The 13,890-nt window shown below is 46.3% G+C and overlaps 1 protein-coding gene across 11 annotated transcripts in view; it reads left to right on the top strand.

The window, feature by feature from the left end:
- Nucleotides 1–13,890, top strand: part of LRRFIP1 (LRR binding FLII interacting protein 1) — a 104,142-nt gene that overhangs the window by 42,872 nt on the left and 47,380 nt on the right. For 6 of the 11 annotated variants that reach the window (XM_030951843.1, XM_030951844.1, XM_030951846.1 and 3 more), the window contains exon 2: nt 1,916–2,002. In XM_030951843.1, the coding sequence (XP_030807703.1) occupies nt 1,916–2,002 (87 nt within the window). Of the gene's footprint in view, nt 1–1,915; nt 2,003–8,592; nt 8,611–11,845; nt 11,894–13,136; nt 13,182–13,692; nt 13,744–13,890 lie in introns of all 11 variants that reach the window. The other 5 variants (XM_030951848.1, XM_030951840.1, XM_030951841.1 and 2 more) reach the window with 1 other exon arrangement.

Consider the following 13,890-nt stretch of genomic DNA (forward strand, 5'->3'; position numbering starts at 1 on the left):
TAAACAGGAGGGATCACATCAATACCAGGCTTGTTTCCAGAGCTGTGATTTCGTGCCTTCAGCACACATTTCAGGGCATGTTTGGATATTGGGTGTCATCAGCAATTCCAAACACTGCAGGTGGGTCAGGGCACCGCCTGCCAGGGATTCCACCCAGGCTTTGCCCAGCAGCAGCAAGGCTGGGGCTTTCTTCTCCTGGACACACTGCTTCAGGTTGGGAGGTGGTGTTGAAAACACGTTTGGGGATTCATGCCTGCACCCAGAGCCTGCTGTCACCTGGCTCTGTAAGTAACAGGTTATGGGAGGGGATGGTTTTGGGTGCAGGTGTGGAGGGTCTGCTCCTGCTCCGAGTTTCTGTCCATGGCAGAGCCACTTACCTCGAAATTCAGGCAAAGAACTCAAGGGAGAGCAGCTCTGTGCAAAACCAGCCCTGTGCTCTTGCTGCCATGGGCTTTTTAAAAATTCTCTGAGAAGGCTTGTTTCCTTTTTAGAAGTAATTTTTCACTGGGACCTCTGGAGTCCCAGTCCAATCCCCTGGGTCACCTAGAGCAGGTGACACTGAAACATGTCCAGGTGGGTTTGGGATGCCTCCACAGCCTCCCTGGGCAGCTGTTCCAGTGCTCTGCCACCCTCAGTGAACAGAAGTTCTCCCTCGTGCTGAGGTGGAATTTCTTGTGGTTTACTTATGGCCATTACTCCTCATCCTGCCACTGGGCACCACTAAGAAGAGTCTGGCCCCACCTTCTCGGTGGCCTTTGGGATATTTGTATGGATTTGTATGGATTGATGAGATCCCCTCTTGGTCTCCCCCAGTCTGAGGTTTTAAGATCTACATCATCACAAGGCTCCTGGTCCTCCCATGCATCAGCTTGTGCTTGATTTTCAGATTTTCATCAGCCCTTTCTGTTAACTGCAAGTTTCAACCATCCTACTCCCTTTTCTGGGCTTTTTCCCTCCATGTTTTGTTTGTGTTTTTGAAGGCTGTGACCCTTTTCCCTGGGTTTGAGCGGTGACTGCACTTACAGAAGGGAAAAGAAATTACACCTTTCTGTTTTTTGGTGGTTTTCCTTGTGTTTAGAAGCACTCCTGAAAACACTGGTGTTTTGATTTCTCTGTGTGCTTGACCTTGATGTTATGGCAGATTTTCCATTCAGTTTGGATGCTGTAGTTGTACTGTACCAAGCCTGAGCTAATTTTACTTTTTCCTATATCAGACCTACTGGCTTTGCCTGGGATTTAAAGCAAAATATTAAAAATGTTACTCTGTGTGATGTTCCATCACTTCCAACTGGGCTGAAGTGAGGAAGCACTGTAGATCTCTCGAGGTCTGGTCTTGGCAGAATTCCACTCCAGTGAGGTTTGGACTGGAATATGGAATTTTGGAGATTTATAATGGAGCTAGTGCATTTTCTCTCCATAATTTCAGCCTTAGCTGTGCATACTGAACTCCAGTGTTTACCCAAATCCTGTGCCCAGGTATGTGTGCACAGTGTCAGTGGTTAGGAAAAATGGCACATAATGTGTTTGGTGTTGGTCAAATTAATTCATCAATTAAAAAACAATCCATGCTGCAGGGGAGGGAAAAAAAAACCAAACCAAAACAACCCAAAACAAAAAGAGCAAAACCTGCCTTTCTTAAATAAATCAACCTGCTTCCTCTCCAGCCACACAAATAATAATTAAAGATCTCTTTTAAACACAAGTGTGCTCAGGGAGGGTAGTGCCTGCACGGGGATGTTACGATAACAAGTTAGGGAAGGCAGGGCCATTACCTGCAATAGGGAATTAACTCCTACAGATGTGTTTACAGCCTTGCCCAGTCAAACCTCCCCATTCCCTGCCCTGCTTCCAGAGCGTGTTCCCCGTTGGGTTGCCCAGCTTTGATCTCATCCCATCCCTGTGTTCCCCTTCCCAGGCTGAAGCCAGACTCGCGGCAAAGAGAGCGGCGCGGGCGGAGGCGCGGGAGATCCGGATGAAAGAGCTGGAGAGGCAGCAGAAGGAGGTAAGGCCGGGGCTTTGGGGGGTGCCTGGGTTGTATCCAGGGAGGAGGATGTTCAGAGATCCTGGAATAGATGGCTTGTCTGTGTTTTGTTGAAATAATCTACGTGGAGCTAATGTTGATCATAGAAAACCTGGGAAAAATGCAAGGATTTTGTCTCGGTGAAGCCGGCGTAATTATTCACAGAAAATCCTGGTGGTTAGTAATTCTTGTTTAATGTTACACTTTGAAGTATGCAGCTTCTTTGTGGAGGTGGTGGATTCTTATCAGTTCGTTAGAAATCCAATGAATATGGAAGATTCCTGGCTCTTTGTGTAACTCCAGTGGGAAGTTGTTCTGCTTCCTGCTGTGAAGCTGGTGCCAGTGCCCTCCTCAAGTTTGTAGAAAGGATGGGCTGCTCTTGGCAGGGGCAGGGGTAGAAGCTGCACTTGCCAAAGCATTACCTACCTGGTGAACTGAACCAGAAGCTCTCAAAAGTGGTGCTTGGTGATGTGCATTCAGTGAAGCAGCAGAGTGGCTGCAAGAGGGACAACAGCAATCACAATTTAGTTTTTTCAGTAGATTTTTGAAGGAGAAGGAAGAAGTAGGGAGTCTGGGGGCAGGGTCTGGGAATACACAGTGGGAATAAATGTGGGGAAGGAAAAAAGGGAAATGGCTTCACACTGACAGAGGGCAGAGTTGGATTGGATATTAGAAAAACATCTTCCCTGTGAGGGTGGTGAGGTCCTGGCACAGGGTGCCCAGAGAAGCTGAGGCTGCCCCATCCTGGAAGTGTCCAAGGCCAGGCTGGATGGGGCTTGGAGCAACCTGGGATAGTGGAAGGTGTCCCTGCCCATGGCAGGGGATGGAACTGGATGGTCTTAAGGTCCCTTCCAACCCAGGCCATTCTGTAATTCAGCGGTTCTGCATTTGCTTTGGGGTGCAGAGCAAGATCTGTTTGAGCTTTGGAGCAGTGAATCAGGAGGTGACAGCAGGATGTGGATCAGGATGTGACAGCAGAGCAGTGCCAGTGCAGGCTGCAGCAGCCAGCCCACAGAAAAGCTCCTGGGCAGGCTGCCCACCCTCAGCTTCTGGTGAGGCAGGTCTGGATGTGTCTCAGCTCCCTTGCTGCAAACACAGAGCTTGGGGAAGGTGGGAGCCTTCTCCTGCTGCAGTTGCTGCTTTCTGAAGGATGTTTCTTGCAGCCTGGCCCAGCCTGGGAGGTGCTGTCACTGCTGAGCTGGCAGCTGGGGTGGGGGGACTTGGGAGCAGCCGTGGGAGGGCTGTGCTAAACAGGCACCACGTGTTTTGTTTGGGTAGCAAAGTAAATAGGGGTGTCCTGGCAGCTGACACCATCTAATTTACAGGTGACTTAATGAAACTGATGACCCCTTTGCAGATTAAAAGCTGATGCTGCAAAGGGTGTCTTGGTAAACTGAAATTTAGGTGTGAAAACTAAAGCTCCTGCAATTAAGAGCTTGTCATCTGAAAACCTGTGAAAGCTTTGTATAGATAGAAATTGGGTAGGGCAGGATGTCCCTCTGCAATACCACAGTCATTGAAAGCTCAGCCAGATACCCATCACAGTCTCACTGGCATAAATGACACATTTATTTAATATTTTGCATGCTTGGGTATTCTGTAACTTTTTGAAATAGTTTCATCTTAGCCCCCAGATGCCAGGTAGAGATATTAAGGAGAGCTGCAAGAAGTTTTTCATTGCCACAAGTGTCTTGCAGGTATAATAAAACATAAATACAGAAAATCCCAAGCAGTGATCAACACAAGGTATTTGGCACCTACCCCTTCCTTGGAGGGGGACCTGCTGCAACACTGGGATCTGTACACCTGGTTCTCTGCCATCTTCATTTCCCTTTGCAAACTTTTCAGAAACATGAAGAGCGCTCTTCCACTGCTGCCATGTTAAATAACCAGAAGTTAAAGCACTCGCTTTACTACTTCAGAAGGCTTTTTAGAGCCCTAAGTCCCTTCTGGGAGTTAAAAAGCAATAAATGAATTTATTGCGTGTGCGTGTAGTCTTTCATGCTTTAAGCCGTGTGCATGCCCTGGCAGGCTTCTTGTGGAGCATGGATTACTTGGAAATATATTTACACTGCTGCCCTGTGTTAAAAGTTTCCAGGTGCTACCATTACAGGCTATAACTATGGCAGTGAAAGAGAGTGTTTTAATGATTTGGGTTTGGAAACTGGCTCCTCTCCTGCCCACCACCTCATATTTATCACATTTCTCAATCTTGCACTTCATTTCCCTCATTTTAAAGTAATTGGGTGACTTTTGCATGAAGAGTCTACACAGAGGATTGAGAAATGGTGCAGCAGGAATAGCTGGGCCTCTGGCAGAGAGCTCTCAGTAGCAGGGGGAGATGTGGGAAAGCTCATGTGGGAGACTGCTCTGCGGTGGGGCAGGATTGCAGGTGTGCTCCAGAGGCTGCATCACCTCCTCGTGCCAGGCAGCACAAAGAAGGGTAGCTGTGCCAGTGGTTTGGCTGTTTTGGTTTGCTTTCTTTGTTGCTTTTTTTTTTTTTCCTCCAGGGAAGGGAAGCTAAAGAGGAGAAGGTGAGCACAAGTTTCATAGGGAAGTATAAGCTGGGTACATGAAAAGGGTTTTCTGAAGCTGAAGAAAAAAAGTGAGCACAAGAATTGTGACCTGATCACAGAATTTCAGCATGTATTGAGTTGAAAGGGCCTTAAAATTTAACTTGTTCCACCCCCTGCCATGGACAGGGACACCTCCACTAGCCCAGGTTGCTCTGTCCAACCACATCTTGGACACTTCCAGGGATCCAGGGGTAGCCACAGCTTCTCTGGGCACCCTGTGCCAGGGCCTGCCCACCCTCACAGGGAAGAATTCCTTCCCAATATCCAATGTCAGTGGGAAGCCATTCCCCCTTGTCCTGTCACTCCAGTCCCTTTGTGTTGCACCATCTTCCCTGTTGGATGGGGCTCCTGTTGGAACATTCCCAATTCTCCCAGCCTTTCCCCACAGCAGAGCTGCCCCATCCCTCTGCTCATCCTGGTGCCTCCTCTGGACTCTCTTCAGCAGCTCTGCAGGTGGGGTCTCACCTGAGCAGGGCAGAGGGGCAGAATTCCCCCTTTCCTGCTGCCCACACTGTGGGATCAGCCCAGGACATGGGGAGTCACTCTGAAGATAAGGGTGTTGATCACTCCTCAATCACAGAGATGTGAATCAATTTCTCTATTTATTAGAGAATGTGTTCTGGGTGATGAGGCTTTGGGAAGGGCACAGGTCTGACAAGTGTTACAGCTTGAATGCTTCTGGCTTCTCACTCAGAGCTGCTTTGTTGTAGTTACCCACCAAAGATGTAAATAATTAATCTGGAAGTCTGGATAAATTCTCTGGTTTGCTTCCACACACCAGTGAGTGCAGGACAGCTCTCATTGCCAGGACCTGTTCTGAGCTGGAAGGACAATTAAAATACCTGGTATTTCCTCCCTTCCCTGGTTTCCCAGCACTGGTGGGAGTCAGAGCAGTGATGGGTCCTGGTTTGCCATACCATGCTGCCATGCTTTTGAAACATTTGGTTTCCAGCAGCAGAGTCTGAGACCAGTCCCTTTGGCTTGTACTGTTGTGATGTGCCTGGTCCTGAGACAAATTCCTGTGTGCATTCAGGGGTTTATTGTTAATTCATGCAGAGCAGCAAGCCAGGAGTGGGCAGCCGAGTTTTTCTGAGTAACAATTTGTTAATTCTCAGGGGCTACAAGGTAAAATTGGAGGAAGAAAATTTTTTTTTTTCCTGTGCATTTATTTTTTCTCTCGGAAGTTTGACCTGAAATGTATTAAACCCTTTTTTTCCCAAGCAATATTTAACAGTAACAGTTTTGAGCCACGTGAAAGCTGCAGCAGTAGGGCTAATTGTAGAGAATGCTTTCTGTAGGAGTGCTTTCTGTGTGTTCTGCTGGCAAGGCTTTAAATGTCTCTTCAAGGGCTGACACTTGGAGACCACAGTGTAAGCTGATATTAGTGCCTGAAGTGAAAAGAGACTGATCTCCTCCCACTCCTTAATCGGTGGGATAAGATTCTTCCCTGCCAGTTCACACAGCAGATGAGCCTGTACTTCTGGTTCAGGCAAGTGCACTGTGCTGGTCTCCTGCCTTCATTTGCAGCACTTGCTTTAAGGGCACAGCATGAAACTTGCCTCGGCTGTTTTGTAAATTCCTTCCTTACCTCACTTGCACATATTTTTCCCCCTTTGGATTCATATTTCTTTGGAATAAAATAACGCTACCAATGCTTTCTAGTAAAAAAAACACAAAGGGAAAAGCAGATTCTTGTGGCTCGAATGGGGAGGGGTGAGACTGGCTATGAAACTTGGGGCTTACATAAGCAGGGAAGAAATGAAGGAGGTTTGTGGTGGTTCATCTGTGTCTTATACACTCACTGTGAAGATGCCCAGGAAAATTTGAAGAGGGATTATGTAAATGATGTTTTTAGCAGACTCTTCTTCTGCCACCATCTAACACTGGCTTTTTCTGTCCAGTTTTATACCTACTTCTATGAAAAACTTTATTTTTGTGGGCAGCCTCCTTTGATGAGGAAATTAGGAAAGCTATCTGCTGTTAATACTGTGGACAAAACACATTTGGGTTTTTTAGTCATACCCTAATACAGAAAAAATGTATACCCTAATAGAGGAAAGTGCTCTTTAAAGCATTTGACTGCTTAGATGTGTATTGGCTCTTTTTTGGGGGGACACATCTGCAACAGAGGTGATTGTTTAAAAGTGTATGTTTTTTCTAAAGAGGATGATGTCATCACAGAATCCTAAAATGGCTTGGGTTGGAAAAACTTTTAAAAATCCCCTGATTCCAACCTCCCTGCCATGGACAGAGACACCTTTCCCTCGTGCACTGCTGAGGGATCAGTCACTTCAGAGCAGAGCTGTAATACCTGTTGGCTAATGTGTTCCTCCAGAAGTCCAGGTTTTATAAAAAGCTGGAATCGTTAAATGATTAATTTGGCTTCATCCCTGAGGCCTCCCCATCTCCCTCCACGGTGCCTGGCCTGAACAAGGGCCCCGTTGTTGTCTTGTCCATTGGCAATTTGGCTCCTGGGCACGAGGCTCCTTGTGTGCCTTGCTTTGGACTCAGCAGGGAATGAATACCTGCTGTGCCAGGCCTGGAGCACTGGGCTTTGAAAAATAAGGATTCCACGGAGCTGCCTCGAGGAATGCGTGGAAAAAAAACCAGCATGGAAAAGTTAAAGCTTTGAGGTTAATCAGCTGTGTGGTAATTGCCACATTTGAACCTGTGGTGGTTGGCTCCTGTGTGTGGATGAAAGGCACTCTGAGTGTGCCTTGGAGAAGCCAGAAATTGGAATTGTGTGCAGCCTTGTGGGAGGGCCCAGTTCATTTTCCTTTCCATGGCCTTCTTGGGGAAAGGGAAGTGGGGTGGTTACTTGTGTGGTGGGAGTGCTGGTTTTTGAATAGGTCCTAATTTTCCCTCCTGTGCTTGCTGGAATGGGAATTAAAGCTGCTGAGGTATTAATCTGGGTTGTGCAGTTGTCCTTCGTGAAGGGGAGCCTGATCAGGAGGGCAGGGATTGAGAGACATAAGCTTTGCTTCCCAGCACTGGCATCCAGGTTCCCATGGGGTATCCCTGAGAGCAGTGAATGCCAGGGATCCTCCAAATCCCCCAAAATCTGGGAGACTTGACTGCCTTGCCACCAGAGGGTTGTGCAGCCAGCCAGGTAGTTTTGAACAAGAAGCATTCTTTAGGGTAACCAGAAACATTTCTGGTTTCAGGAAAGATGTGAGAAAAAATCTGTTGTCTGTTTTCATGTGGATTCACAAAGCTCATCAGTCAAGGGCAGTTCTCCAAGAGCACAAAATTCAGGTGCAGTAGAGTGGCTGTAAAGGTTTTGTGTCTTACCACAGTGCTCCAAGACTATGGAACAGCAGTGTCAGCAGGGCATTTATTAAAGCCTGAAAACAGTGTGAGGCTCCACAGGAACATTAAAAATTGACAGAGCAACCTGCAGGGATCCTTTAATGCCAGCAGTATATGTGCAAGGAATTTTCCAGGAATTTTCACACACTGGCACTGTGCTGTGCACAGGTGAGAGGTGTGTGGGGTTGGTGCTTTTGTAACTGTGATTCATCCCTCAAGGACAAATTCTATCCTCCAAAGAGGAACAGTTGATCTGTGGTTAATGCTGTTTGCTTTTATTGTGCTGGTAGATACACGACTCGTCCCGGGTGAATATTTGGGCATCCATTCCTGTTTTGGAGGGAAGGCTGGAAAAATGAGAGGTCCTGGCTCAGAGCTGGGCTGGGCTCTGGCCTGGTGCAAAGCCTGGGGATAAAATGTCCCATGTGCACCCCAGAGCCTGGTGGGAATGGGAACAGGAATGCTGTGCTCTAGCCAGTCACATGGAGGAGGCCCACGATGCAAACACTGCTTTTGTCCTGCCTAAATCCACAGGGCTTCACTGTGCTCTTCTCTGTGTTGATGTTCTGCTGTATTTTCTCTATAAATGCTGGTTTTTTCCCTCCAGAACGAGCTGTGGAGCATTGCTATGTATCCATCATTCATGCTAGCTTTGTCCTTGTTTCTTTCCTCTCCCTTTCCCCCCAGATCTATCAGGTGCAGAAGGTAGGGCTTGCTCGCTTTCCTTCTTGTTTGCATGCCTTCTTCTTCCCACCCTGTGAGTCTTGCTACAGTTTCACAACCACACAGCCATTTAGGTGGCAAAAGACCTCCAAGATCCTCGAGTCCAACCTTGGAAATCCTCTGAAGAGTGGGAGATGCAAATTTCCATGTAATTCTGCCCTCCCCTCCCATAATCTTGTGGGGTGGACAGTCAAGGGAAGTGGGGGAAGATGACCCATGCAAGGTGTCTGGTCAGGCACTTAATGTGGTTTTTTTCCACAGCCTGTTTGGCAAAGGATAAGCAATAACAGAGAATCACAGGAGGGCACAGTGGCTCCCTGTGTCACCTCTGTTCATGTGCTGAAGGCCAAGAAAATCACTGGAGTGTTTCAGGCTGGGCAAGCATTTAACAGGTGCCAGCAGGAAGAATGACTTGCAGATGACTTTATTTGCACAAAGTCACTGAAGGAAATCAGGGGTGCTGTGTTTGAATTCATAATCCTTGGGTAAATAAACTGTATGGCCTTCAGCCCACACATTAAACGTGATTTTATATTGTTTAATCCTCTCTCATCTCAGTTTAAAGTCGTGATCTCTTCCCTCTTCCCAGTTTCCTTTCCATGATGATGGCAAAGAGGATGGTATCAGTAGCTCTAACTGAGGTCACTTGCCATGTAGAAACAGAGATTTTGGGGTTTGTGTTGTGATGTCTGGCTGAAATCACAGCCAGACATCTGAAAAGAACTGAATATAACAGCCTGGCTGTTCTACACTTTCAGCATGTGAGCCAAGTGGCACCTAGAAACAGAAATAACTCCCAAGAATTTGTACAGGGAGGGAGAAAGCACATTTTTCTTCAAGCCTGCCATTTTCTACCTTATTGAATATTTCTCTTTTTTTTCCCCTGAGGTGTTTTTATTGCTTGCTGAGTGCTGAATGTCTCCCTAAACCACAGTGTGCTTGGTTTTGTTCTGGCATTCCAGCTGCCCTAACTGCATGTTTCAAAGCCTGACCCAGCCCTGCATGTGCTTCTTGGGAGTGCTGTTCTCCTCTTGGAGTGTGTATGTATATGAAAAGAGCTGCTCAAATCATGTGCTCTGGTATTTAATCCTGGCCCCATCAATTTGGCAACAAGCCCCTCACACTCCTGGTTTTATTTCTGGTGTTGACTGCGCGCTGAGTGACTCAATGTCTGCCCATGGATCGACAGGCTCCTTATTAATCTTCTTTATGGGAATTAATTTAACCTCCTGGTGCAGAAGCAGCCCCCTGGGAGCCCAGGAGGTTGTTTACTGTTGGTGTCCTGACATGGATGAGGAGATAAGTGGGTTGTCCTCCCAACATTCCTTGGTGAGTTTGTGAGTCCGGCAGTTTCGCTGGCACTCATGAGCAAATCGCATCTGGAATTCTCTCTCAATGGTATTAATGTCATTAATTATTGAATTGTAATATCACTTTTCAAGGTGGAAGGGAACTTGAGTCCAGCAAGGGCCTCTAACTGAAAACTAAATGAATGGAAAAGCAGCATTTCCTCCTTCAACCCATGGGAATCTGGCCCCTAGGGGCAGAACAGAATAGCTGGTGTAGAGGGAGAACTGAGAAAAGTGGCTGTGAGGGGTCAAAATACTTGAGAGCTCAAAAGCTGCCAGTTCAGTCCAGTATGACACGTGCTCTTTAAAAGATTATAAATTAAAATAGTCTCTGGGCAGTCTCATTCATTAAGATTTTTCTTCAGGGGATGTTAAGCATGTAGCTGAGTAATTTGAAATGGAGAAGGAAAAGCCTGTAAGTGGAACTTAAACTGTGACATAGCAAGTCTTGTAAGGGCTGTTTCCTTATCTGCCTTTTGCAAGGCTGAATTCATAAACCAGTGTCAGACAGTGAGAGGACATGAAAAAGAAACAGCAAACCCTAACAAAAATTACAAGTGTGTTTATGGATCCTTCCTATGCGTGAAAAAGGATTCTCCATTTTAATAGTGTATTTCAGTTTTTTAAATTGATGTCTAGTGTTAGAAAATGTTCTCAGTCTGTTAATGGCTAAAAAGCCTCTAATAAGGCTTTACCTGACCTGCTTTACTACAAAGCATATAATCTGTAGGTTCTCATAGTGCACACAGCTCTTGGGAGTTCATGGAATTTTCAGGGGTCATTCTCAGGCTGAGATGTGCATAACAGTTACTTTTATAACAAGCTGCTGCATGGGTTATGAATCTGAAGTGGGAATAAAGTAATACAGCACTGGAAGATGTGCAGCTGTTTGGTTTGGTTTATCAGTAAATAGTGAATGAGGTTTTAAAGGTGAAAATAAAATTACATTAATACCATTGAGTGAATGCTAAAACCAGAGTGCAATACAAAACAGGTTTCTGATTTTTTAAAAAATAATTTCCTAATGTTTTGGCTGTTGATGCTCCAGCCTCCTCAAGCCTGTAAGAAAGCTCTAAAATACATATTCTTCCTTAATTAAATAGGATTGCCATTTGCCTATTGCTGTGCTGTAGGCCAGTGATATTAATTCACACAGGAATCATTTTAATGGACACCATTAAAAACACAAATTTCCTGAGACCAGATTTGACAGGCTTCTTTGGGGAGGAAGAAAAGTTCCATTAAACCTGTGGATCTTTGAACACTGCCTGGAGGAAATTCAAGTTCATGGGGAAGTTCCCAGTGTTGTCTTTGCCTGAACTGGTGGATCTTGTCCTCTTGTACCCTTGTTGGTGCTGCCGCTGCTCTCAGGTGGGTCAAAAAGCCTGGTGCTCTGAAAGGAGCTCTGTGGAGCTCTAATCCAGCAAATCAGGGTACCCAGAGATGAGTTGTACCCAACTTGTCTGCCCAGTTTGACAAACCTTTGCAGGAAACATGATTTGACAGCAATTTTCATCCTGGAAGAGTCCTGCGCTCGCCTCCCTTGTAATGAGTCTTGACTTAACTGGGTCAGGAATTCAAGACTCATTACTCTCCTTGCTCCTGTCCCCCAGCACGGGGGGTTTTGCAGTGCTGAGGGAGAGGAAGCTGCTGAGCACCCTGGTGATGCCCAAACTCCCCTTTCCCCTTTCCAGGCAGCTTTCCCCAGGCACTCACTGCAGAGGGCTCCGGTGCCACGCGGCACAGCTCTCACTGGCACAGTCACGTGGAGCTGTGTGGCTTGGCCAAGGCCTGGCAGTGCATGCCTAAATGTTCTGTGTCTGCTTTTCTCATCTAAATTCTGTTTTTTTTCCCTTTTCTGTCTGTAGAAATATTATGGGCTGGATACTAAGTGGGGAGACATCGAGCAATGGATGGTAGGACTTGATCAACGTAGCTCAACAACTTTTGCGTGTTGCAGTTCTGTGTAGTTTATAGAGTTTGAGATCCCTCCAAGTAGGTATTTTCATCCATTGGGAGTGTGAGTTCCACTCCAAGCAATCCCACAGTCTTGCTTTTCCAACTGAAATGTGAGTTTTGATCAGCTTAAAAACTGGCAAGGACTGGGTTAGAGCCATCTCTTTTTACAGACCTGTGTCCACGCTATCGCTGGAAGATTAGGTTAGGATAAAAACCTGTTAGAGCCTCTTGGGATACAGGGAGTATTTCTGCTCATCTTACTTTTTGTGGGTTTCATCACCACTTGAGTCTTCTTAAATCTGCCTTCAGGTAAATTGTGGGCAAGTTTCACTCATGCTGTTTCATTTCCCTTAGCACTTACTGGCCCAGGGGAATCCCTCAGAGAAATTATTGCTGCCATGTGGCAATCCTCACTTTTTTCCAATAATACCCTGCCCTGGATTTTAGAATTTGCTAAAACCAGTGAATACCACCTACAGACTTGGCCACTAGCAACATCTGACTGTTTTAACACCCATGATTGGAGATAAAGAAGTTGCTCATGGGCTGGAAGTCACTGGCTTCAAATGTGTTTCAACCCTAAGTTTATGAAAACAGTTAGCAGCCATGCCAGCTGAAACTGTGGCCTTTCCCTGCAAAACTGAGTATTGCACACTGGCAAAGGCAAAACTGAACAGCCAGCTTCCAGTGTGGAAGGTAACTTCCCAAACACCCCAGATTCCTTGGTCTTTGATAATTGATCAGTAAATACTGGTCTGCATGGACCACCCACCCACCCCAGACTCACACTGAGTCTCTTCAAATCCTTGCTGGATGAGCATAACTCCACCTTACTGGCATTTCCCTTGCTCGGAAATCAGCTCACCTGTGACAATCTGTTGACTACAATATTAAAACTTTTTTTTTTTTTGCTGTTTTCTGCTGCTGTTTCTAAATTCAGTGGCAAATCAGTTTGTTCAAACCAGCCGGTTGAAATGTGAAACATCTGATGGTGTTTCCAGTGTCACAGAGAGGAAATTTGGGGTCTCAGGGGAGGGAGGAAGGGTTTTTCTGCTTCGACTGGGTGTCACCTCCTGTGGTTTGGTTTAACTTTACTGGCTCCTAAGAGTGGCTGGAGTTCAGTGTGTGTTTCTGGAAGGCTCTGTTGCTGTGTCTGTCCTCTCAACACCTCCCTCTGTTTTCTCTCTGCTGCCTTGGTAGGAAGACAGTGAGCGTTATTCCCGTAGAGCCCGAAGAAATGCCTCGGTCAGTACCTGCTTTTGCTTCTTCTGTTCAGCCAGACATTTCAGGTTAAGAGAACAGACACTGTATAAGTGTGTAAGGCATTTCCTTCTCAAAAGAAAAGGAACCAAAACAAGCTCCCACCACGCCCAGCAAGTGGAAACCCCAAAGCCACTTCCTGACTTCTCTGCCCTCTCCCCAGTCACTCCAGGGAGCTTTTGCAAATGTGCAACAATAAAGGGGGTGGAAAGTGGGGAAATAACCTGTTTGGAATGTTTAATGTTCATTAAAGAGTCAAGAGCATAGAGCAGGGTACACCTGAGCAAGCTCCTCCTTCACCCTACAATAAAATGCTTGACTGTTTCTTGGGTGTGATTTCATTTACTTTCTGCTTATACCTTCAATGCAATCCTTTTTTAAAAACATTGAGTTTGTGCATCTTTCCCTTCCTCCTGTCCCATCAAAGCCATCAGTGCCTGTTACCTGTGTTCTTTTCACTGTTTTTTTTTTTTGTCTCTACGCTTTCTCTCGCTAGGCTTCGGATGAAGATGAGCGCATGTCAGTGGGTAGCCGTGGAAGCCTGAGGGTTGGTAAACTGTGCAACCTCTGTGTGCATGTCTGTGTGTGGCTGTCACTGTCCCCCTGTGCCCCACACTCCAAGGGGACTGTCCTGGACTTGTTCCATGTTGGGTTTTTTTCAAGTGGATCACTGATTGTCTGCAGTGTGTGTCCC

The sequence above is a fragment of the Camarhynchus parvulus genome, chromosome 7, assembly GCF_901933205.1.
Source record: "Camarhynchus parvulus chromosome 7, STF_HiC, whole genome shotgun sequence".
In the NCBI taxonomy this organism is placed as follows: Eukaryota; Metazoa; Chordata; class Aves; order Passeriformes; family Thraupidae; genus Camarhynchus; species Camarhynchus parvulus.